Source organism: Oenanthe melanoleuca, chromosome 12 (genome assembly GCF_029582105.1).
Source record: "Oenanthe melanoleuca isolate GR-GAL-2019-014 chromosome 12, OMel1.0, whole genome shotgun sequence".
NCBI lineage: Eukaryota > Metazoa > Chordata > Aves > Passeriformes > Muscicapidae > Oenanthe > Oenanthe melanoleuca.
In genome coordinates this window covers 17,693,466-17,719,629 of record NC_079346.1, presented here as the reverse complement: position 1 = coordinate 17,719,629, position 26,164 = coordinate 17,693,466, and the positions used below count along the sequence as shown (strand labels likewise).

The window sequence follows — 26,164 nt, the reverse complement described above, 5'->3', positions numbered from 1 at the left end:
TCTCTGGGGGAGGAGAAAAAATAACAAAGATAGGTGATAACATAGATGGGATCTGCCTTGTGGGCATCAGAGTGTCCTTCTGCTGGGGCTGGGCTGGGATGGGAGAGCTGGAATTCTCCCATCAGCTGTTCAAAAGTGAGGCTGTGCTGCAGGTTTAGCTCTTGGCTGTTTTCTCAAACATGGGATAATTTATTTTATTTTTTTGTTGTGAGGTTGGTAAACCACTGGCACAGGTTCTCCAGAGAGGCTGTGGAGTCTCTGCCTTTGGAGATACTCAAATCCCAGGAGCCCTGAGCATCCCACCATCTGAGGCTGGTTTTGGGCAGGAGATTTCTAAATGGCCTCTAAAGGTGCCTTTGTCCTCTTGGAAATTTCTGCACACTCATGTAATTAAAGCAGCCACAGCCAGGAAAAGGACTACAACCAGAAATGAGGGGGAAGAGTTCTAGAAAGGAGGTCCATAACTCAGAAGCACAGGATAAAGCCATTTCCTTTCCTCAAGGTTGTTTGTTTCACACTGATAATTTGTGTCCTTTGGTGGGTTTTCTTAATGCCTTTACTAGCTTTGAGCCCCCATGATGCCCCATGGTAATCTCAAACCCAACTGATGCTTTTAGAGGAAAATCTGAATTTTAATGATTTGGTTTTTTTTTAACAAGTTGCATAAAACAGACATTTGAGTTTTGTCTCCCTCTCCAGTGAAAGAAATTTTTAAGTCATTCAAATGGGAATACTTGGTCCTCACCAATGGAAAATGACAGTTATATTAGTGATGATCAACCATTTCAAGCAATTTATTCTAACAGTTTTGGTACAAAAGGAAAGAAAAGAAGAAATAATTAGAGAATTGTTGCCTTGGCATCTGGATGCTCATCTTTAGCATGAATACATCTGATATTCTTCTACTAAACATTTGGTGCCAGTGATCAACAATGGCCAGTTTAATGAGTGGTGCTTTCAGATCATTGTTTTCTTCCTAATGAGCTGAGGGCCATCAGGAAGCTCCTGGGAGCCCTGGCTGAGGTGCAGAGGCCAGGGAGCAGCAGCATTCTGAGGCAGCCTGGCATTCCCAGTGCTTCCTATCAAATGACAGCCACTTGATCTGGGCAGGTATTCGGTGCTGGAACATCTGCATCTTGTTTTGGGGTGGTGTTATAGATGGGTAATGCAGTGGCTGGCTCTCACAATTAAGGGATGAATATTATGTGGATGATAAAAGAAATTTTATTGATGTACAGGTGTGTTATTGTGATTTGTTTTTTCCATAATCCTCTTTCCCCTCCCCTTGTGTATTGGTGCCATTGGCTGGCTTTGGTAGTTGGGGCATTTGGGAGGAGGGCAAGCTCCTTACTAGGAGGTGCAGCATGGCAACTCCTGACCTCCAGTCCACTTGGAAGAAAGTAGTCTGCACCCATGGACAGCAAAGAAAAGTAAGTGGCAGAGTTCAGGAGGGGCCAGGGCTGGCTGCTGCAGCCCCAGGGGTGTGAAAGGGGGAGCAGCCATTTTGTGGGTCTGAAGGTGCCATGCTCCTGGCACCGTGTTCTCTTTCCTTATTCAGTCATTCTGTTGTATTTTGTTAAGGTTTAATAAACCTTTAAAATTGTAAAAGTGAGTGTTATTTCTCACAAATGGGGACTCATCCAGGATAACCACCTTGTTCATGGCTGTAGGAGATTTCAAAATAGGAGCGTGCTCCACCATGAGCTTGGTGGATCAGTCAATTCCTGCTGGGACCTTCGGTGATCACAGGGGACACACCAGGGACAGCAGAAGAGTGAATAATGAGAAAGAAGAGGGGAAGGTGAATACCATCCTCATATTTGTTTCGGCCAGCATAGTCCATAATCTGAGTGCATGGAGCCAGCCTCAGGCAGAAGTGCACGAGACCCGTACCAGAGCCTGTTGGTGCTCAGGGACTGCACGGTTGGGCAGGTGTAGGGCAGGACATGCCGTGGGGACGTGTAAAGAGGGATAGGAAGAAGTCACAGTGCAGGGTCACCAGCAGCAGGAACCACAGGCAGAGGCAGATTCCTGTAGACAGTGTTTGGTAGTGGACCTTCAGGGGAATGCTGAACCATGGAGGTTTCCTTGAGGTACACACCAGCAGGTTTTAGCAGTGCCCGGGGTGCGCCGGCTCCCTGCGGTGTTCGGTGTTCATCAGTACAGAGCTGTGGCACCACAGGGGATCATGTGGGTGCCTCTCAGCAGCCAGAGGAGTGGCAGAGCCCACCCAGTGCAGTGGTACAGGGGTCTCCAGATCATAAGCAGATAATTTATCTGCTTTTGCTCTCTGGAAAGAACATAAAGTGTTTTTTCTCCTTTCCTTTTCTTCTTCCTTCCTTTTTCCATCTCTTCCCTTCTAGCTGCTGGAGCCTAGCTGGGAGGACCTGTGGTTAGTTGCTCAAGAAGGTGAGCCCTGCTAAAGCCTGTGGCTGACTGTCAAGATAGGTCTGAGAGCCAGTAGGGAATCCCCTGACGGGAGATGGAGAAAGTGAAGATACCAACAGTATCCCACTGAGAAAGAAACTAACCCAGTGGATTTACAACCCCAGCACCAGAGATAAGGACGAGCTCAGGATGATACAGTATGGTATGATGGAGTAGACTAAGGAGGAAATTAGGTCAAATCATGTGCACTAGCTGAGGTATGAGTCAGACAAAGGGTAGATATGTCAGGCTTTAAACATCTGTCTAAGAGCTAAGAACCCGTTCAGTCAGGAAGAGAGTGACTACGCTGCCTGCTGGGAAGGAGAGATTTCATCTTTGAAGGTGAGAGTGTTTAAAGTATCAAAAAAAGAATGAGACTTGTTAGACTGTTTCCCCCCTCCACTTCCACTGGCACCGACTAGAAACAGAGTAGCACAAGTAGAAGAAAGCAGGTCAGGGCATGAAAACCAAGCAGTGGGATTGTATCCTCTAAGGGAAGTACCACTGGGTGAGGCACAGGAAGGAATTAGATTTGTAACCATACCACTCCATTCCTCTGATGTGAGGATGGTCAAGAAAGAATTAAAAGAATTAGTAGAAGACCCCATCAGCTAAGTGGAACAGTTAGACCAAGTTTTGGAGCCCAGCATCTATACATGAGAAAAAATACAATTGATAATGAACATGTTATTTGCACCAGAAGAAAGGCAGATGATTTGGGTGGCTGGGATATGGATATAGGAAAGGGAGCACATGCAGAGACATCCTAGAGACCTGAAAATGCCCCCATGGCACCCTAATTGGGACCACAACAATCCTGGAGGAAGGTGAAACATGGAAGACTATAAAACATTATTTGTAAGGGGTATTAAGCTGCTCCATGAAGCCAGAATGCTTGCAGGGCATTTAATGAACAGCAGAAACCCCAACAGAGTATTTAGAAAGATTGAGGAAGAATATGAGGCAGTATTCAGGGGGTGACCTCAATGTGGTAGCCAGACAGATCTTGCTAAGGATAAATTTTGTCATCTATGCTTGGCCAGATATATGCAGAAAATTAGAGAAGTTAGAGAGTTGGCAAGAAAGGGGATTAGAAGATCTCTTAAGAGAGGCACAGAGAGTGTACGTCAGGAGGGATGAAGAGAAAGCAGGAGAAAAGGCCATAGTAATGCTAACTGCCATTAGAAAAGGGCAAATTTGTTTTTATTGTAAGAAAAATTGACACTTCAAGAGAAATTGCCCCCAAAGGGACCTGAAAGTTTATAAGAATGAACAAAGAGGGAGGTACAAGACTAGAGATGTCAGGGGCTCTACCTCCTGGAGACACAGTATCATCAAGAACCCTTGGTAAAATAAGTCTCCAGGAGGAAGAATTTGAATTTTTAGTGGACATGAGAGTTAAAAAAAACATGTGTTTGTAAAATTCAGTGGAGATGCAAGAAGAATCAAAATACCGTGCAAGTAGTAGGTGCAAAAGGAGAAGGGTTTAAAGTGTTAATTCATGATATTAACCCTGGAGATTGAGTATCAAAGCATGGAAACACCAGCTTGTAACCCCCCAGTGGGGAGGTCCATTCAGGTACTGCTCACCACTGAATCAGCTGTGTGAACTGCAGAGCAAGAATGGACTCATGCCTACAGAATTACAGGTCTGGTGGCAGAACCCAAAAGAACAGACTAACATCCAGAGCAGGTGAGACAAAGTTGACTTTTGAATAAAGACTGGCATCTGAAAAGTAGAGTTAAGCTTCCACCAGCCAGCTCCAAGACTGTTTTAAATAACACTTGAGTAGGGAATTTAAATCATATCAATTATTGATGTAATTGTCCTATTCTAATGATAGAGATTGCAAGGATCTGGTGAGAGAAGTACATAGGATACAGTGAGAGGTGTTAGGGTAGTTCATTTGAGAATTGACAAGTAGAGTTAGGCAAGAACTAGAGGGCAAGACCTGTGCTGGCCACCAAGATGATACAGCCCTGCTGTGGGGACAAAAAGCCATAGCAGACCTCTGTGATCCCCTTTTGTCTGCTCCAACCAATTCATGTCACCAGCTCCACCAGTCATTTTGCTGAAAGAGAACCTGATGGGTTTTTTCTGTTCTCACTGTCCTCACCCACATCAACAGATATTATCACGAGTCAAAATTAAATTTGATTCAAGAAAAGTAGGAGTAGATCATCTAAATCAAAAATGAAAATTAATTACTTGAGCCAAATGACTTCTAGAAAAGAAAAAGGGAGGTTTGTTATAGATGGGTAATGCAGTGGTTTGCTGTTGCAATTAAGGGATGAATATTATGTGGATGATAAAAGAAGTTTTATTGATGTACAGGTGTGTTATTGTGATTTGTTGTCCCCATAGTCCTCTTTCCCCTCCCCTTGTGTATTGTTGCCATTGGCTGGCTTTGGTAGTTGGGGCATTTGGGAGGAGGGCAGGCTCCTTACTAGGAGGTGCAGCATGGCAACTCCTGACCTCCAGTCCACTTGGAAGAAAATAGTCTGCACCCATGGACAGCAAAGAAAAGTAAGTGGCAGAGTTCAGGAGGGGCCAGGGCTGGCTGCTGCAGCCCCAGGGGTGTGAAAGGGGGAGCAGCCATTTTGTGGGTCTGAAGGTGCCATGCTCCTGGCACCGTGTTCTCTTTCCTTATTCAGTCATTCTGTTGTATTTTGTTAAGGTTTAATAAACCTTTAAAATTGTAAAAGTGAGCGTCGTCTCTCCCAGTGGAAACTCACTAAACTGCAGCTCAGTATTCCTTCCCAGCTTGGTGTGTGAGGTAATGGAGTGCTCAGAGTTAAACAAAACAGAGCACAGGTGAAGCTGCTCTTTGACTCCAGGGCTGTCCAGCAAGTTCTGGCTCCTGCTTTCCCACGGAATATGCATGAGGAGGTGCAGTCTCCAGGCAGATTTGTTTCATTCTCTTGTTTATCACAGATGGTGGTGTGTTGGAAGGCAGATTTCTGCCTTCCTTCCTCTCTCTCCCAGTTTCAGATGCTCTGGGTTATTGCTTCATTCTCAGGGCTGGAACTGCTGTGCTGGGAAAGGTATAAAGAAATGCAATAAGATGCTAAGAAATCCCCCAGGCATGTTACTTGGAGCACTCAAAATAGTTAGGCAGAGTTCTTTGGATAGTCCAGAAGACTGGGATATTTTTTTTTATTTAATGAAGCAAATTGGATCCAGATTTCTAGCAAAACACCCCTTTTTGGTTTGAGGACAGCTTTCATTAGTTAGTGGCATATTACATAATTATTTCACTGACTTCCTGTAAGGCTGGAGCATTCCTTGGCTTGCAGAGCTGGGTGTCCTCTCAGGGCACTGCAAGGCATCCTGAAAATGTGTCTGTCTTCCCCAAAAGGCCACTTCAGATGTTTGCTATCACAGATCCTGCTAACTTCATTTGCTTTTTAATGAAATGCAACGTGTTTTCTTAAATTCTAAAGAAGACTTTCCATCAGCTTTCTCTGCTGACCTTGCATTTTTTCTCTAACATCAGTTTCTCCTATTAACTGCAAAGTTTGGATTAGTTTCTAAATATGTAAAATGACTTAAGCACTATTCTTCTGCTAAGAATTGGATAAGAATCTCTTTCATGGCAAATTAAGTGTTCTTATTTGTAAAGCAGTGTAAAATTTCTGTTCAAAGCCATGTAAATTAAGATGCACCCACAGAACGTTCCCCATTTATAGAACATTCTGTGGGTTTTGCATTTTCAATCTCTTTCATCTTCAGAAAAAAATAAAGAGCTCCAGCTTCACAGTTGGGCTCTTCTTGCTCATTTCCTCCTAGCATGAAGTTGGGGATATCCTCTTCAGGACTGACATCAAAATTCAGTTTATTTTCCTCGTTCATCAAAGGCAGGATAGATTTAGGTCATACTTTAACTTTTTTTTTTTTCCCCAGGAGTTCTGTTGTTCTCACCCTGGATGCTAGTTCAGCATTTGTACTGAGAACTCAAACAAGGAAATTAAAAACCCAAATATAATAGACTGTTATCCCACAGCTTTCTGTAGATAAGATAGGCAGCATATTTTTTTCCTGAGATAAAAGGTAGTGAGGTTTGTAGCAGTAAGTTGAATTCTGTGTTAATGAGCAATTTGCTTAAAGGCTGTAACTTGTTACTCACAAGTCAAATTTGTTACAGTGCCAGGTCTCTTTGGATATAAATCCAGGGATTTTAGGAGACATTGAAAAAGCTTAAATTGCTCCAGAGTTTGAACAATGCCCTGCATTGTATGGAGAGCTGTTAGAGAAAAAATAAAGCTTAAACAACAGTCTTCATTGTGTGGCATCTAAAATTATGAATGAAAAAGTTCATCCATATGTATTGGCTTTGCCTTTTTTAAATATCTGCTTTGCATGAAAATAGTTGTCTATTAATTTCTTTTTGAGGTTTAATACAGATGGGCCTTTATATTTGATTTTGGCTGAATAGACTACAGGGTTTGAACATGCTGCATGCAGACAGAGTGCCAAGCAATTTAGCAAAGTTGTTTACACTAACAACAATCCAGCAGGACAGAGCCTATAATTTCTCACTGATAATAGTGTGAGGTAGTGATGAACACAAGTTCCTGGAGAAGTGTTTACAAAAATGGCTTTATACTTCCTCAGCATTAAAGAACCTTGAGGACTTTGGGGTGGAATTCCTTTTCAAAGGCAGGCAGTTTTTCCTGCAGCCCGGATCATCCCCTGGCAATTGCTCTCCAGATCAGCATGGCTAGCTGCACACACAGGGGCATTGTTTGTCCCTGCCCTTGGGGATAGCTGTGGGCAGGAGCAGACACCACCACTGCCACCAGCTCCCTCTGGGTGAGCTGGGGGCAGATTCATCTCTCAGCTTTTTGAGATGTTCTCATTCTCAGCCTGTCCCTGCAAGTGGGGCTCAGGGAGCACTGGGGTGTGTCCTGGGAGGGATGGGGGGAGATGGATCCTCCAGGGCACTGAACAGGCAGTTGAGCTCTTAATTAGGGTTATGTCTGCCCACTTGTAAACCTCATGTCACAGATGGATGGAGCTGGAAGAGGTCTGGTCTTAATAGCAGGAGTAGCTGGCACTGATTGTAGGGTAAGGCAAGCCTGGGGGACTTCACAGAATATCCTGAGCTGGAAGGGACACCCAGGGATCATGGATCCAACTCCTATCCCTGCCCAGACACCCCAACAATCCCACCCTGAGCACCCCTGGAGGGCTGTTCCTGCAGCTCTGCAGCCTCAGGGCAGTGCCCATTCCCTGGGGAGGGAGCCTGGGCACTGCACAGCACCCTCTGGGTAGAACCTTTCCCTGATACCCAACCTGACCTTCCCCTGATGCAATGTGAGGCCATTCCCTTAGAAAAGGTCATTCCTTGTTAAGAAATATCTCAGTACAGCTTCTTGTGCAACCTTAGTGAAATTGAGGTACCTGGCACCACCACAGCACCGCTCCCAGCCAAAGAAAAAGTCACCCAGAAACCTCAGTGAGGTGATGGGACTTCACCAAAGATCTTCAGAGCTCCACTTTTAACAGGAGTGGCAGTCCTTAAATCTCAGGGTGATGTGGGTGGTGGGGGCAAAAGTGTGAAACTGAGGTTGGAATCATTCCTTATCTAAGTTTCCCAGCACTGGTTGTTATCAGATGTTTTTCTAAACAAGAGTTTAGAATGTTTCCTTGCCTAAATTTCATGGCATTGTTTGGTATCAGATTTAAGTAAGGTTTCTTTTAAACTTGGTTGTTGCAAGAACTGGTTATGCATAGTAGCACTTGGTGCAATCCAGCTTTTCCCCCAAAAATATTGTGTGATGCTTTGTGCCTCATTTTGGTTTTGGTGAAAAAGCTCATCCACAAGTGGTGTTGGTGGATAGAAGCAGATAATATTTGGGAAAAGTGGAATGTTGCAGCACACAGGGAGGAAGGGAAGTTGCCTGCAGCAGCCTGGTGCCAGCTCAGTTCCCTCAATGATGGCTCCCATCCTTTCCTAATTCCTTTTGTTACAAGAGTCTCTGATTATTTAAAGACATGTTCCTTTTCACTCCTCATCACTTCAGAGAGTTCCCTGTCAGCTGTGAGAACCAGGCATTGTAATGTATAACTTTCCTCCTATTCTTCCAAATGTTGCTAGCAGGTTCCAGGAAATATATTTGCTCTCCCAGGGAAAGTTTGGAACTAGTTGTGTTTGAAAAGCAATAGTTTTTCCTGGAAACCCGTTTGACAGGGCAGGCATGGAAACCTCTCAGTACTGTACTTTCCTACTTTTTGAGGCTTAATATTTATTTCTCAGCATGCAGAAATAGGGTTTTTTTGCCTTTAAATATGGGTTGTAGTTAGATGTGAGAGAGATTTAGTCAATTTTTTTTTTGCCCAGGAATGGCAGTGTTATATGGAATATAAACCAATTTGGAACATTTATTATGTTTTGTTTTAACTCAAAATCCCAGAACAGCAGATTGGCAATACCCTTTGTAGTTACAACCTACAAAATGCCCAGCCCAAACATGAGGAGAGTGGAACCCAAAGCTGCCCAACGGATCTTTTTAAGTAGCTGTTGTTCTTTTGGGAATGAGTGAGGATTTACTTCTTTTGCAAATGGTATCAACAAGCTGTGCTTGCACTTTAGAAATGGTATTGAGACTTCCAATTTTGTTATATAATTGCTAATGTTTAGTATGTCTCACTTCTGAAAGTAAATTAAGATATTTTTGACAGTAGCAGGTTTGGACACTTTCAGAGCAGAACCTTTCAGAAAATTATGGTTTCTTGGCTCCAGATTACAACATTGGAGTTGTTTTCTGTGATGCTCTGCTGATTGTAATTAAGTGTCCCTGTAAAGAAAATTGAAGTTGTCCAGGCAAAAGGAAACTATTTCTATGAATCAAAATGATCTAGGAATATCAGTAAATGCCACACAAGGGCTAGCCAAGTCAAATAGGAGTGTTAAGTTGTTCTGTTTATATTCTTTGGAAAGCAACATCTTCTGAAGCAGCTGGACAAAAACTGCTCTTACCATGGAGAAAAAGAAGTTGACACAACTGTGGCACCTCCTTTGTGGTGCTTTTATCCAGAACACATGAAATGAAGATGGGGTGAGGGAAGTGCTGGATGATTCACATAGGACAAGTCTGGACCCAGCCAGTTCCTTGGATTACGTATAAATATTTATGGCATTGAAGGGGATTTTTTTCTTTTTAATATTCTTCCTTATGCTCTGGATCCTTTTTAGATGTCCTCCTGAGCCATCTGGTGTGCAGTGGTGCTTGTTTAACCCCCAGCCTGCAGTTTTCCTGCTGGGGCATCTCAGAGCTCTCACAGCCACTCTGTGGTTGGGGGGGATGAAATCTGCTGGGGCAATGCTGACGTGCACACTTTTCCTGCTGAGCACTCCAGACCAGGGGTGAACACTCTGCTCTTGTCCTGCTGCAGGCATCACACTGAGCTATTTACCAAAGGTGGCAAAAATAGGAATTCCAGTAGGAGCATGGATGTTTACAGAGCCTTCTCTATCTTCAAAAATCCTTTTCTCACTAGTGTTACATAATCCATGTATTGAACTCAGCTCATCACCATAAAAAAGTTTAAAAAAATTGTTGCCTTTTTTTAAAAACTCACAAAAGTCCAAATATCTAAGACTGTGACTGCTTTGAGGTACATTATGTTTGCCTTAACAGCTAATTCGTGGATGTTCTGAGTTTTTCTTTGCAGTACAGTAAATTGAACCCTGTTTGAGTTCAAGTGTTTCTCAATTGGTGCATTTAGCAACAAGTATGACAACAAACATTTTAATGCTCACATTTGCATATATTTTTAATCCTCTCTGCAGAGTCCTTGCTCTCAAAGAAGCCCAGTTAATGCAACTTTTAGCCACCCCTGTGAAATAAACAATGAGTGTTATCCTTATTTACAGTGGGGAATAAAGAGCTATAACTGGTTGAACTCACAGAAGTCTGGGATAAAGCTGACAGCAGCATTCCAAGTGCCTCAGTTGGAATATTTTGCCACAGCTGCTAAACTTTACTGTGATCTCTTAGTAAAGAAAATTGCTTTTACTGGTTTGAGATGTTCAAGTAAAATATGTCATTAATCAGCCAAGCAGGTAAAAACAATGATTCTTGGGCTGATGCTGTATGGACTTGATCCTTACTTTGTGCTCAGCAGTCAAGGGGGGAAAACTGGCTTTTGGACCAAAACAGTGTGACTTTGGTCCCTCTATAGTGCACCCCACCCAAAGTGAGGTGATGGAATCTCCTTCAGTGGATGTAGTTGAGCCTTTTAGCTGATAAAAGGAATGAGGCCTTGCAGACAATGCTGGGAAGAATTTAAAGTTCCCTGTCTGAGCCACAGGACCTCCCCAGGTCTGTTCATTTAGATCAGAGCCTGCTGAGTTGGATAAAAGGAATGTGCCCACAGATGCTGGCAGTTAATTTTTATATTCTCTTTGCAGGATGAGTTGGGATCAGAGACTTAATGAAATAGCAGTCCAGCTGTGCTCGTGCAGTGCAAGCCAGGCTGAGCCCATTTATGAGCTGAAGCAGGGCTTCCAAACTTTTTAATTAATAATGCAGTGTCTCACTGCCCCCAGCATTGCTGTTTGGGTCCATTAAAAACTTCTCAGTGTCTGCTTAATTATGGGGTGGAACATCTTTAACGTGGGATAAGAGGGTAAAGATCTGCAGAAATGTTTCCCAAGTGAGATGGGGGAGCATTTAACAGGTGATTCACTGGGGAATTATGTCATAGTAATGCAGTGAGAGGTTTGATTCCTGGCTCCTGTGGGGATAGTGTGATGTGACTGTGGGTCACAAACACACAGCTGACATATTTTTGTTACCTTTGTTCTACCAACCCATCTGCACTTCCCTGTCTTTTCTGGGTTCTGTCAGGACTGAGTTGTTTCTGCAGCTCTGAAATAAACAGAGAAGGAGCCTGGAGAGATTCAGCTAAGGGCTAGTACGTATAGGGCAGGGAGACACAGCCCTAATTAAAGGTCTTTGAGCAGCAGAGTGTAACTTTGGTGCTGCTCACCCCTTCCAACCCCATGACTGTCAAGATAACTTCAAAAATAAGAACGTCTGCTTGTTTTTCCAAGAGTTCTGGAAAACCTGTCCTCAGTGCCCAGAAAACTGTGAGAAAGGCTGCCCAGGCAGCATGTAATTTCTTGGTAGCAAGCACAGTCCCTCCCTCCCTCCATCTGCCCTCCCCTTGGAGAGAACATTGATTTGAAGTGACCCTGCAACTTGGCCCCACAAAGCTCCCCCTGCTTGTGAAATAAACAGCTCTGGGCTGGGCAGTGCTGCTATCCATCCATCCCTGGCTCCAGGGCACTGGCTCCCTTTTATCCCTGGGACAGCCTCCAGCAATTCCAGCACTGCTGCTGGGCTGGCTGGGAGTGCTTGAGTTCACATCCACCACCTTCAGTCCTTCTGGGCAGGAATTCATTTTCTGCTACCACCTTTTGCACAGCTAAACCTTACAGTGGAGCAACAGTTCTAAAGCTTTTGTGCTCTCTGGTTAGCTAAAATTTTTCTGTACATCTCTTCATGGCCATTTTCTTTTTCTCCAGTAAAATTAATGTAGTTGTGTGTCATGAACCCAAGATTAAAAAATGCTCTGCCAGAGGCACAGATTTGTTGTATCTTTTTCCTCAGAAGAGGTGCTGTGTGTCTGTTTGTTTTGGAAGACAGTCCTGTCAGGAACAACAGTGATATTTTATCTTTTATATGTTTCTTTATACCAGCACCCATAAACCTGGAGAAATGATATGGAATCCTTTCCTTTGAATCTCATGAGCTGCACTGTTCTCTGGGTTCTTCTAGAAACCTTCACAAGTTCTTGGTTGTTAAAACCCTGCAGGAGAGCAGCACCTGAGGGAGTGTTGAGCTACATCTCAGAATAATACAAATGCAGAGGATTGGAAGTCTTACATTGTGCACTCTACAGGGCTTGTGCTGAGGCTGAGGCAGGGCCCAGCCACTGGCTCCCAGTAAAAGAAAGCAGAGGGAGCACAGAGGAAGGGGCAGGCTGGCACATGCTGCTCACTGGCCAGGCCAAAGAGGATCTTGTTTTCCTCTGCAGGCTCCCGTGGCTGCTGAGGATTCCCAATCCCACTGCCCTGCCCAGTTGTTGCGGCTCTCCCTCTGCACAGGGGATTTTGGAGCCCTTCTGAAGGACAAAGGGATTTTGTTCTCCACAATGGATTCTTTGTGGGAGATGGGTTGGGATTGTTCTGCTGCTCAGTGGATTAAAATCTTGGATATTCTGTCCAGCTTGGCTGGAGGGGCTCAGTGTCCCTCATCTGGGAGACCATGAGGCTGCACATCAGCAAAACCAAAGTGGAAATCCAACTTTTCCTTGTGTTTGTGGGGCCAAATGTGACTTTTCTCTCATTTCACTGTGGTTTAGGGAGAGGATTTGGTCACTTGGATGCAAGTCCCAGGGATCCCCTCAGGATCTTGCACAGTGACCCTGCTTTATTCCAGATCCATCCCAAAGGCAGCACCCACCTGTGCATGTCTTTTCCTAACGTTTTAAATACATCTGCTTTTCAGATCATATTTTAAAGCATTTCTAACCTCTCTTGAGGGCTGTTTAACCTTCCAGGTAGGGAATTTGGGGAGAAATAAAATGGGAATAAAAGAAATATTGCTGGAAAGTGCAATATCAGATTTCACATCTCTTTTAGAGAGCTCATTTTCTTGATGGTCCAAATTTTTCCACATGTAGTGAAGGAGAATAATGTGAGAAAAGGTGTTCAGAGCATGTTTATTTTAAACTGCAATAAAAGCCTGTAATACTTCTAAAAATAGGCTCCAGTTGAAATAAGTGGATTTTTTTTTTTACCTTTCTATTACACCTTTTGCTTCAAAACCTTATGAAGGAAAGTGTGCACAATTTATTGGATTTACTTTTAATATGACCCTGTTGCAAGTGAACATCTCAAAATTAATGTTTGAAGCATGATTTCTGTAGAACATCCTGACTGTGTTCATACCCACAAGGAACACTGAGAATTTAATTTATATTACAGGATCATATCCATGGAATATCAGCCATTGGAGCAGAGGTGTTTAAACCTGAGTATCCACTAACAGAAACAACATCCAAAAAAACCCCAAAGCCAACCAACCAAACCAGAGGGAGGGTAACAAATATTTTCTCTTTAGGGGTAATTACTCAAATCTGAGCTTTCACAATTGAATTTGTCTCTTTTTGCCATCACATGACAGTACAGCTCTAAGGTGGGATTTAGTGCATTGAAATAACTGCTTTAGCCCTCAGTCCTACAATTTCTTCTGTAGTGACCTTGCTGTGACTCTGATTTACTTTTGGAATAGATGGCAGGGCTTCTGGCTTTGATTGTTCCAGCTGGTCTTTGATTAGTTTAGCTTTGCCATCTTTTATGTAATAAGGTCATTTAAAACTCCCAGTCTTGATGACCAAAAAAAGAACACCTAGACCTGAAAACACCTTTTGTCTGGGACACAACATCTTCAACATGTTGCCTTACTTATATTTAATTCACCAAAAAAAATTTTATTCATAATGCTTTTACATTTTCAATAAAATCACATTATCACATGTGTCTTTTGCTGCCCAGTAAAGAGAAATGTCATGTTTGCTAAGCAAAAGGAATATAGAATTTACTGTTTTCTGCAGGAAGTGTAGATGATTCTTCTCCCTTTGTCTTGCTTTCTTCCCTCCCATGTCTGGGATGCCCAAACTGCTGCCCTTGGCTGGATTCAGGAGCTGGGCTTAGCCCAGAGCTTGGTTCTTCTCTGAGCAAAGACAAAATGATAATTATGCTAATTTTTAGTCCCTCTTAACTGACTTTGGATGGTTGATGCAGGTTTTTCCTGGGAGAGCTGGCAGAAAGGCTCAGAGGCTGTTCCTGGGGTGCAATCCTGCTCCTTGAGCACAAACCCATCCTGTGTCAGAGAAATCCTTTGCTGACATTGATGTGACTGGTGTTATGTATCTGGAGATCAGTGTAGTTTCAGCATTGACTACATCTAAATCTTGCCTGCCAGATAATTGAAATCTTGTTTTAGCCACAGTTTGCACGAGCAGAAAAAGCAACACTTTTTTCAGTTTTTGTAAGTTACCTAAATGGGACTTGATCTTAAGTGAGAGCTGAGGTAATCTCATGGTCTAAAGTTAGACCCAAGCCTGAGTTCATTGTTGGGCTGGAACTGAACACAGCCTCACAGTCACAACTGTTGAGGTGTGAAAGCTGCAGTTTGACAGAGGAAATATTAAGGAGCTCTGCCAGACCACAGCATTAAAATTGATTCCACCCTGCTTGCTTTGTGGCACATCTGCTGCCATGTTTCTTCCCATGCCATCAATTCTTGCCTCCTTACCAGGGAGACTCCCTCAGCTGAAGTTTTCAGGGGAATTTTTCAGCCCTTGTTGAAGTGTTCAGCAAAGACTTTTTTGTTAATCTTATGTATTTGTGAAATAGTTTGTGGAATTGAAGCAGTTGATGTAGCCATAGTATTTTGTACAGCTGTGCTTTTACACTGTGAGGAGAGAGAATTTCAGATGAGTAGTCAGTTTTTCACACTACCTTTGGAGGAGCAAATAGGGTCATGTTGGCTTGAGGGAGGCAAATTTGCCATTTTCTGCCTGTTGAACTGTAGTTTTTGGTACATAATGCAACGTTTTCAAGACCTACTAAGTATAAATCATCTCTAATTTTGATTACCAATATATTTTTGGAAGGATCCTCAAGCCAGCCTGCTGCAGGCTGCAGCACCAAATTCTGGCTCCTTTGTGAGGCTTTTGAAGGAAAGTGGGTGGAGGTGATTGAATGCAGAGGTCACTATTTAATGTTCCTGCCTGCAGTGTGGAGCAGAATGTGTCCCTGCTTGGCAGGCAGGGGCAGCTGGAGGAGCCAGCACAGAGCAGTCGCTTGAATCACTGTATTTTGGTTTTGGCCATGGGTTTTCTGGCATACAGATCCCAGCACAGTGGTAGCCAGAGCTTGTTTCCAGGAGTAAGTGCTTTTCATATGTTTTGTAAACGGAGGAGAAGAGGCTTTTGCCAATTTTTCTCCACATGTGTATGTGACTTTCTGGTTTCCTAAATTAGCTTTTTGTTATCATAGCAGTAAAATATGTGGCAGATAAAGGAATCAGTAAGTTGGCTGCTGAAAGAAATCTATCAATTATAATAAAGACTATTTCCAAGATCTGATTTCTTAGCAGCATGTTTTAATCAGGCTGTTGCCATTAATACTTAATTTTTTGTTGTTCTGTAGTTTGCTGTTTTATTATGCTCTCCAGATAGGCCTGTTTAATGTACTCTAAAGGAAATACAGACTACTGTGACTCTGTTTACAGTGGTTGATCTACTACTTCCCAGAATTAAGTCTTATTTAAGCTTGTCTTAAATCATTTCATCTGTAGAAGCAACCCAGAAATAAAGTAGTGGTGCAGAATGCTGATTTTGGGAATAAAAGGTCTTGGTTTTTTTTCTGAGTGGGGGTTGCAGAAGTGCTCAGCAATGATATAAATAATATAATTAGTGATTCTTCTTGGGATGTCTTTCACGGTGACCAAGGATTGCCTGCTGAGAATGGATTTATTTGTTGCCTTTGGTCGAGCAAGTGAAGCAAATCTGCCTGGAACTGCACACTTTCCAGACTGCCTGCAGCCTGTTTCACACAGACCTGATTCTGGGGAATTTCCCAGTGCCAGGGCTATCAGCACTGTGCAGTGTGAGGTGAAATCACACCCAGAGCAGGCAGCTGGCAGCATCTGCACAGGGACTCTGCTGCTGCACTGCAATTCTGTGCTGGTAACTTGTTTTGATGACTTGTTGAATTGAGTAATTTGTGGTGACTTCCCTGCTTGGTATTTGATATCTCAAATCATGTGATTATTTTTATTTTGTGCATGAATTGGAATTTTTATGCCATTTATCCCAATTTATGTTGGCACAGATTGGCTTCTGTATTTGCCATAGTGGAATAAAACATGCAATAGTTTGGAAATTTGTTCCAATCTATTTGTTATTCAATCTCCTAATAATTTTTAGAATAAAGCAATAGAAAAAAATTTATTTCATAGTATCCTTTTCAAATCTATATTGCTTTTCTGAAGATCTTGGCTTTTCACTATATGCCATGAAAGTAAATTTTATCTTGAATCAATAGAAAAAACTGCCCTTGAAGATCTTCATGTACTACTCCTGGGAATCTGGCCTTAAGAACATGAGGCAACTCCTCTCACTAAAGAGAGCTTGTCTGCAGGTATTGGAAAAAGTAATTAAAGGTGTGATGCCCGTTAATTAAAGTTGGTTTAATGCTCTTGCCCATGAGTTTTTTAATTAATAGAGTGGCCTGAGGTCATAGTAATTCGATCCAAGACCTTGAAGGTAAGGACCTTGATGGCAAACACCACAACTGAAGAACTTTAAGTTGTTGGGTTTTTTTCTAAAAGTTAACAAACTTGTCAGGAATTCACTCTTGTGGATAAATCCATTTGTTAGATGCAGAGCAAAAAACAGGCGAGGGCAGTGCTGGGATTTTCTTTCAAGGAGTTTTACTCTAACCTGCCTAAGGTCTGCACCATGTCAATCTTCAGCTGGCAGGACAAAGCCTTTCATTTCTGGGCTGTAATTAATGCTCAGCCTTTGTGCATTAAGAGCAGCCAGCAGGAGAGAGGAAATTGGGAGGGGGGATAGGATATGGCAGCCCTGTGTCCCTGCAGCCCAAACCGAGTCACAGGAAGGAAGCTTGCTGCCAGAGTAGTGTATATATATTTTTTTTCCAGTCTTTGGTGACTCCTGGAGCTCTCAGGCAGATTTCAGACCCCTCTGGTGTCTCTCTGTCAAGGCACACTTGTAAAAACACGACTTTTGCTGTTGTGCACGCTCCAGTGGGGCCAGAGCAAGGCAAGCAGAGCTGGACATCCTCTGTTTACAGAGCTGTCCCAGGGCTGCCAGGGGCTGGGGAGAGCCCTGCTGGCCTGACAAACATCGTGGGCAGTGGGAGCACTTGCAGTCAGGCTCCTAAGTGGTTAACATGGAGCACATTCCTGCTGACTGCATGGGCTGGTGTCAAGTGAGAGCAGAGCTGCTCTATAGGCAGACACTACGTCACGGTGTTATCTTTGTTTAGCTTGTCTGTGCTTTATCATGTTGCCCAACAGTTTTAATAATAAAAGAGAAGGAGGAGGAGAAGTAAAAAAAAAAAAAAAGACTAGTATGAATAGTTGTAAGTAGAAGTATCTGAAAGCAGCAGATCTGGAGTGCCTTCCACCAGCTGCTGGCTGAAACAAAGAGGAGCATTATGAGAGGCACAATAAATGTGTTTGCTATCTCTGCTCTCAGTTGCAGGGCAGACACAAGCCGTCACAGTAATGAATTTCCAAGCCTGGAGTTTGGACTTGGGGAATTTATAAAACACAGTTGTTTTATCAGAGTGTTGCCTTGCCAGCTGTGTGATGGGAGTCTGGTTTCCATGGAGTGTGGTCAGCTGAGGGAGACAAATCTAGTCCCTGAAACAGCATTTGGGGCCGTAGTCTCCTCTGTGGTTTCTTTCTCTCTGCTTCAAATTCATGTTTGGTAAGGAGGAAAGTAGGGGGGAAGGAATTTTATTTAAATGAAGAGCAGTTTTAGCCCTAATCAAATGTGCAGGCCCCATGAATACTCGAGGTGCTGTGCAAAACCAGTATAGGAATTTGCATTTTATCCCTCTAAACAATGTAAAGAGATTTTTCCTCGTTTCCTTCATTGTCCCTGTTATCTGGACTCCTTTTGGCACTGTTCTCCTGCCTGGTGTGGGCAGGAGGGGCTGACAAATGGAACTGTCCTGTCTGTCCTGTAAGAGACTCTCACTGCTCCCACCTGTTCAAAGTTTAGTTAATTTGATTAATTTTGGCCCAGTGCTGCTGGTCAGATCCTGGTATGTTTAGCTGAAGTCTTGGTGTTCTCTGCATAGTCAGAAAAATGCATTACCAAATTGGATAGGCTTTAATTAGAAGACCTTCCTTTCTTTGCTAAATTTCTTTAATAGCATACAATAGCATTTTTACCAGATTTTATACTCAATCTGAATGTAATTTATAAATGCTGTTGTTACCATACATAGAAGAAGTGAGTTTTTAAATTTTGAAATAAAAAAGCCCCATGTTGGTAATTGTATAGCATCAGGTCCTGTTTGGGGGAAAAGAGCAAGTTCTGATCTACTGAATTGAATAATGTCTGGAGATTTTTGGGGTTTTATGAACACCCAAGTTATCTTTACATGGGTATTTAAACTGCCCAAGGTAGAGTTAGGAGATCTCAGGAGTCAGGAGGAATTAGGTGCCCACATGGGATTTGTAATTGCTGTTGTGGAATTTTGTGTTGGAGTCCCCAGAAGTGATGGGAGATACTGCAGGGAGAAGAGTGATCGTGCATGGGTGGGAGGACACAGCCTCCAGCCCCAGGTGCTGAAAGCTTTATCTTTTGACATTGCTCTTAAATGATTCCTTTTCAAAGACAGGAGTGAGGGAGATTCCTCATGGAGAGGAACTGGTGTGATGTGGTTTGCTTTGAAAGTTTAGAACACGAACACTCCGTAGGTGGGGGTTTCTATTGGCAAAATACAAAGGAAACATGCACAAATTTACTGATCTGAAAACAATTTCCAAGAAATGTTGTGTTGATGAAAGCTCTTTTCATGGCACTGGGATGATTGTGGGGGCTTCTCAATTAATGTTTGGTTGGAACAGGAGAGCTCTGGGTGTCTGTCCCAGAGCATTTGCAGCAGGGCACAGTTTTTGCTATTTAGAGCTGAGATGGAAAGTTCCTATTTAGATTTGGTGCCAGAGTCTTTAATAGAAATCATGGCTTGTGGTGTATTATAGGTCAGTGTATATTTGCTAGTTTATATTATGCTGACTAAATTGGCAGAATGCTTATTTTTACTGGTAAACATTCAGGAGGTTTTCTCCTCACTCCTTTTTTTTTTTTTTTCCAACAAAATGTTATTTGTCATGTGTGGAATTAAAGCAACATTTTATAAATCATCTGCCTCGGTGATGATGTGAAAATGTGTGGTGGCACACAAAGATTTCCATTGTCAGGTACCACAGGGCTCTAGATGGAGTTAACTCAGGCCTAATTTTAGGTCTGGAAATTATGGCTGTGTAGAAAACAAAATGCTTCTGGCAGTGTAGGAAAAATACAAATTTTCAACTCCAGCAAAAGCAGCTATTTCAGGGATATTACCAGAATAGGTAACCCTGGTTAATTTAGTTCCTCTCCAAGCCCCTGATGGAGCCCCAAAAGCACCTTTTAAACATCTTTAAATCCTAGGAGGTCTAAATATGGCCTGAGGATGTGAGTTCCAGTAAATTCCATAGGTGGGGAAGTGCAGCACTGTGTTCAGGCTGTAGGAGCAGTGAGACATTTAACTGAAATGGGAAAACCTTTAATGGCTGTGTCCATGTGTTTGTGCACAGCCAACTGTAGCATTGCTGGAATCATTTATACACAGCTCCCATATGCTGGGAATGGCTTTTTCTGGGAAGTGTTGTTGTATAAAAACTTATCATCTACTCAGTCTGCCACCAGTTGGAAATAAGCATTTCTGTGATTCCTCTGCTGAAGAATTTTGCTCTTTTGTTCATAGGTCCAAACATAGTTTTAAAGTGCAGAGAAAGATGCTTAAGGACATATTTAAAATTTGAATCAGCAAGTTCCAATTTCCCCCCTAATTTTTCCCTTGCATAGTTATATACCAGACAAGCTTGTTTTGGACAGCTTTTTATAAAGGGAATCATTGGAGAATCCCAACGTTTATTCAGTTTTAGATCTGGAATATTTGGCATTAACGTGAACTGTAGTTCTGGAATTTATAACCGCAACCGTAAGAAGAGGAACAAAGCTTTTATTTCCCTGTGAATAGTCATGGTTTGCAGAGTGAGGTAATCACAGCCTGGATTGCAGCCTGCCAGGGGAGGACTCTGAGTGACAGAGCTGCTGCAGAGATGGGTTAGCTGGGATCTCAGGCTGGGATCTCAGCCCTTGGGGTCAGCTGGGCTGCAGAGATGGGTTAGCTGGGATCTCAGGCTGGGATCTCAGCCCTTGGGATCAGCTGGGCTGCAGAGATGGGTTAGCTGGGATCTCAGGCTGGGATCTCAGCCCTTGGGATCAGCTGGGCTGCAGAGATGGGTTAGCTGGGATCTCAGGCTGGGATCTCAGCCCTTGGGATCAGCTGGGCTGCAGAGATGGGTTAGCTGGGATCTCAGGCTGGGATCTCAGCCCTTGGGATCAGCTGGGCTGCAGAGATGGGTTAGCTGGGATCTCAGGCTGGGATCTCAGCCCTTGGGATCAGCTGGGCTGCAGAGATGGGTTAGCTGGGATCTCAGGCTGGGATCTCAGCCCTTGGGATCAGCTGGGATGAGCTGCCCCTGTCTCACTTTGTTCCAGCACAAAGCGTGCTTTGGGTGCCGTGTCCATCCTACAGCCCCATCACACGTGTGCCGTTTGGGAGATGTTTCTGTGGTTTGGGGGATGTTGCTGGGGAATGTCGGGGTGTTTTGCTGTGTGCTCTAGGGGGTGGTTGTGCTGTTCTATTAGACTGTGACCCCCTGTGGTGTGTCCCCGGGCAGGTGAAGCGGCGCTGAGAGGGGAGCCCCGAATGCAGCCCCTGCAATCCCCCGCGCTCAGCAACCACCGCACGGGCCCGCCGCCCATCAGCCCCAGCAAGAGGAAGCTCAGCATGGACCAAGGGGACGAGGAGCTGGACTGTGAGAGCGACCACGTCTCCAAAATGAGCCGCATGTTCAACCCGCATCTGTAAGTGCCTCCATCCTGTCCTGCCTCACACTTTGCGCTCGCTTTTCCCCTTTGTTCCAGCTGGTGTGGGAGATCTGCACAAGAGCCGCCCATTAGATGGGTTTTCATGTTTTCCTTTGTTTTCCTGCAGCGTGAGGTAACAGGAATTAGCTCAGCCTAACTATTTATAGCAAGCCATACGTATTCACCTTGCGATTTCTGCAGTATTGTTCCCTCGTTCTTTGTAAGGCGCTGCTTTCACTTCCCCCCATTCTGAGGCTCTGCCTGGGGGTGGGGAGGCAGCAGCAGCAGCAGGAGGAACACAAGTGCTTTGCATTTTTCCGAGGCCAGGAGCTCGGAGCCAGCTGCTTCCTGGGCTGCCTTGACAACTGGGCAAGCGGCAGTTGTTGCTAAACATTCCTCTCTGACAGTCAGGTGTGGAATGTGCGGCCCAGGTAAGGCTGAGAGCGCCTGTTGGGCAATCAGCAGATGCCTGCCTGGGAATGCGAGCCTGGCTGGCACTGCTGCAGAATTCCTGGCATTCCTGCCTGCAGGAAGCCATGGATGGAGCTGCTGCGGCTGCTGCCTCAGCTCCTGCAGCCCCGGCATTCCGCGCATTCCACAGTCATGGGATGTGGAGCAGGGATTTATCCTCCCATAAATCACCGCTGCCTTACTCACAGGCTGGGCCCGCAGTCTGCAGCCTTGGAATTTGTTACAAATCGGGAATCCAGCGCTGAAGTAATGCAAAACAATAAAAGCTCCTTCTCATTTACAACATGCCTCCTCCTCTCCCCAAAATTAACTATTTATAGCCTTTCTCTGGGACCAGGAGTGCTTGGAAAGAGCTGTGTGCTGCATTTCTGGATGCATGACACAACTGAGGAGATTGATGGCATATTTGAAATATTATGTAACTTTATGGGGAAAAAGTGTGATTTTTTTTTTTTTAAGGCTCATTTTCTACTCATGAAATAAAACACAGCTGGCAGTTACGTACATTATAACACTTTATATAGCGGAGGTCATAAAAATAATGAAGTCTGAACCAGCAGACTCATGTGCAACCAAGGTTCAAAACTAAAAGATGCAGGCACTTATTTCATGTGATCCCTTAGCTATATGTCAGGGCTGTCTAATATTTTCCAGTGTGGTACATTTTTATGGTTTTTCTCAGTAGATTCTTTCTGTGATTTTGTATATGAAACAGGCATCTTTTCTTGTAATAAAAAGCACTGGTTTTCTGCCCAGGGTTCATGTGACTTAATCTGTTTCAATTAAACCATCTGCTGCAGATGGATTATAATCTAAAATAGCATCCATGAGGCAATCTCTTTTTCTGCTTTATTTTGTAAGTGTGATCTGGCCATGCAAAAATATGCTTTCAGTGAAATATTACAAAAACTCAAGCATTTGTGATTCATCTGAAAAGCTGAATTTCTGTGTATTTCAGATATATCAGAAAAGTTCACAAACATTCTCTGAATTTTATTCTCATTTCCCTGCCACTGCCTCCAATGAAGTTATTTTTTTTGACTGTTTTTCCTCTTTTCCATCTTTTTTGGATTCTGACTTTCTGGTTGAACAGTAGAATTGGATTACTCAGACCACGTGGATCTGTCCTAAGAATTTTGGTTGGGAGATGGGAAGTGTGTTCTGGAAGCTTGGCTTGTTCACACCAAAGAAAACACAATAGATTTGGGGAAAGAATTATTTTATGGAGCCATTGCAGTGACTTGGAGGTTCTGGAAATTTAAGATTGACAATGTAAGGTTCAGTTTTGAAATCCAAATGTGTGAGAGATGTGGAGTGTAGTGTGATCAGGTGGCACAGTGCCTGTGGTGGCAGCAAGACATTTCTGTGACTGGGACTGTAAAGTTTGAGGCTGTGAATTTTGAACTTTTCAGGGCCAAGTGCCCTGAAGCCACAGGATGAAAGTGTTCATGATACAAAACCTGAGCACAGAAATCTTTATAACCTCCAGCAGCAGCTCTTGTTCAGGCATTTGGGTCTTTGTGATGGTGCTGGTAGAACCGGGAAGCAGTTGTGTATTCATTCTCTTAACACCAGCATCTTGTGGCTGGAAATGTAATTAAATAGGCCAAGAATTGTGTGTTTGGTTCATTATAAATGGTGGAACCTCTTTGTTAGCAATTTGATCTTAACTCTGAGGTAGCAGCACCCCACTGTGCTTCAGTGGGAATGAATCCATTGAAAGGCTTTGGATGTGTCATTAGAAATCCAGTTACGTCAGCCTTTTGTTTGGAAACCGAGTGCTTTGAGACATTCCCTGCTCAGGTGTAATTCCCTGAAGGATCATTTGTGAGCTGTACTTGGGTATGTTTACTTTTATTGTGGAAAAACACAACTATTGGAGTGCAGTCTCTGGAGCAGAGTGAATCAAATGCCCTGGCAAGCCTAGCAGGATCCTCAAATGTGTAATGGAATTAATGTGTAAAGAACAATTTATCAAAAGTGCTTTTTCTCAGTGTTGGGATAATAAAATATACTGGATAGCTTGTGGATTAATTTAAAAAGCCCAGCACATGACACTGCCTCCTTTCATATACTTTTATGGTTTGTGTTTTTGTGGTGATAGAAGTGGTGAACTCCTCGGCTGGGAAGAACAAGTACTTCCAAATTAAAATATAGTGGCAGGGAATAGGGAATTCCCTTATTCGAATTTCACACTTTCTGGTGTGTCCTCCGGGTGTTCCGCTTGAAATGCAGTCACTGAAGTTAAGTCTTGCTGAAGTAAAAGGTGCTTTGGCTTCGTGAAGGGGAAGGGAGCTTGTTTTGAGGCTCGGCTTTGAAACATGGCTTTGTTTTCCCGTGAATTCACTCAAACAGCGATGGGGAACTAGGATTACGCGAGAATTCTGTGCGGTGCAGGGGCGGGTGGCTCCGGGGGTTCTGATCCCTGCGGGGAGCGCTTGGGGCAGCGCTGCGGGGCACAGATCTCCCTCCTTCCCTGGCTCCTTCCCGGGGTCCTGCCCGAGCTCCCTCCTGCTCGATCTCCCTCCTTCCCTGGCTCCTTCCCGGGCTCCTGCCCGAGCTCCCTCCTGCTCGATCTCCCTCCTTCCCTGCCTCCTTCCCGGGGTCCTGCCCGAGCTCCCTCCTGCTCGATCTCCCTCCTTCCCTGGCTCCTTCCCGGGCTCCTGCCCGAGCTCCCTCCTGCTCTCTTTCACTGTCTCTCTCCTGCTCTCTTCCCCCCGCCCCCCCCCGCCCCTCCTTCTCCTTCTAGCTCCCTGTCGCTCTTCCTCCCGTGCTCCCTTCCCTCCCTCCTTCCCTGGTCCCTCTTTCCATGTCTCACTCCCTCTCTCTCTCCCTGTCTCTCTCCCGCTCTCCTCCCTCCCCTTCTCCTTCCCTGTCTCTCTCCTTCCCTTCTCCTTCCCTGGCTCCCTCCCTCCTTCCCGCTCTCCTCCCCGCTCCCCTTGCTCCCCCTCTCTCTTTTCCTTCCCTGCTCCCTCTCTCCTGCGGGTTCTTTGCCTCCCTGCAGGGCTCCCCGCTCCCCTCCCGGCCTCTGTGGCTGGCTCCCTCCCTCGCTCGCCCCTCTCTCCTCCCCGTCTCCCTCCCGTTCCAGCCGCGGGCACACAAAGGCCGCCTTGTCCCGGCCGCCCCGCCGCCCTAAGAGTCCCCGGCGCGGCCCGCGGGCGCAGCGCTGCCCCTTGCAGAGCCATGTCCTTTGGAGTTCAGCCGGGACCATTATTTCTGTTCCCTTGTCGCAGAACGTCAGCCTGGGAGCTGGCGTTCGGCCTTTGGGACCGGCGGGCTTCTGCGTGGAGAATTTTGCCCTTGTTCCCATTTGGTTTGGTGACATTAAGATTGCAATGGCAATTAATTTCTGTATAAAATTCTTCCTTCGGCTAAATATCAGCAGCTGTGAAGTCGAGGGAATAATTATCTCTTGGCTTGTGTGATAAATAATTTGGCTTTTTTCTTGTAAAAAACGGTCTGCATATGAGTATCATGTAAAATTATGTGTAGTTTTAGACTCTTCAAATTCTGGGCTGTCTTCAGTTTTGTTACACTGAAAAATGATGTCAATCCCATCCAAACACTCCTGAAGCTGCCTTACACCACAAGGTTTTTTTGCCATAAATATCCAATGGCATTTTCTCACTTTAATGACACTGTGATAGAAATTAGTGAGGCATCCTTTAAAAAAAAGTGTGCTAAAAGTTACCTGTATTTGAAGACTGTGGAATGATTCAGGTTAGAACAGACCCATTTCCTCCAACCTCCTGCTCAGAGCAGGCTCAGCTGCAGCCTCAGCCAGTTTAGAGTTAACTCAAAGGATAAAACTTTGAGTAGGAATTGAAATATTGAATAAATGAAGTTCCTCATCAGAGTGGGATTCTTGTCACCTTCCTCATTAGCTTGGCTGAGAACACAGGGTGGAAATGTTCTGCAGAAAATCAGGTCTGTGTTGTGGAGGAACGTGGCTCCAGCAGGGCTTGAGAAGAGGCAGAACTGGCTCTCAGAGGTAGCGTGGGAGTTGTCAGAGAAGCTCTTTGCTGCAACTGCTGCTCTTTGGGTTCCAAACTTCATGTGGTATTGAGAAATATGTTTTCACTGTCATTTTATTGTGACAAATTGGAGTTGGGAAAAAACCCCAGCACACAGCTAAGAACACCCAAAGTGTCTCTCATCTGCTGAGAGAAGCATCTTCACCCAGCCCTCAGCACAAATGTGCCCTTGAAGGGTTTTGGGGTTCACCTGGGGCTCTCCAAGCAGCCCTGATGGAGCTGAACTCCTCAGTGCAACTGAGGCAATGTAGCTCTTGTTGTTTAAGTGGACAAAGGATCACAGAGCAGGTTTCAAACTGCTTTTCCTAATTTATTTTTTTTCTTTTCTTGTCAGCATTGCATGAATGATGAGTGAATAATTTTCTTATTTATTAATAAGGATCACACACTGCACAAAATTAAATTGTTTTCAGGAAATATATGTTAAATTTTACCTTCAGAGACAGACTTGAAAGAGCCACCACAT

The 26,164-nt window shown here is 44.2% G+C and overlaps 1 protein-coding gene across 3 annotated transcripts in view; it reads left to right on the top strand.

Moving 5' to 3' along the window:
- VGLL4 (vestigial like family member 4) overlaps nucleotides 1-26,164 on the top strand; it is a 77,665-nt gene that overhangs the window by 31,565 nt on the left and 19,936 nt on the right. For all 3 annotated transcript variants that reach the window (XM_056501669.1, XM_056501667.1, XM_056501666.1), the window contains one exon: nucleotides 21,004-21,190. In XM_056501669.1, the coding sequence (XP_056357644.1) occupies nucleotides 21,004-21,190 (187 nt within the window). The remainder of the gene's footprint in view (nucleotides 1-21,003; nucleotides 21,191-26,164) is intronic.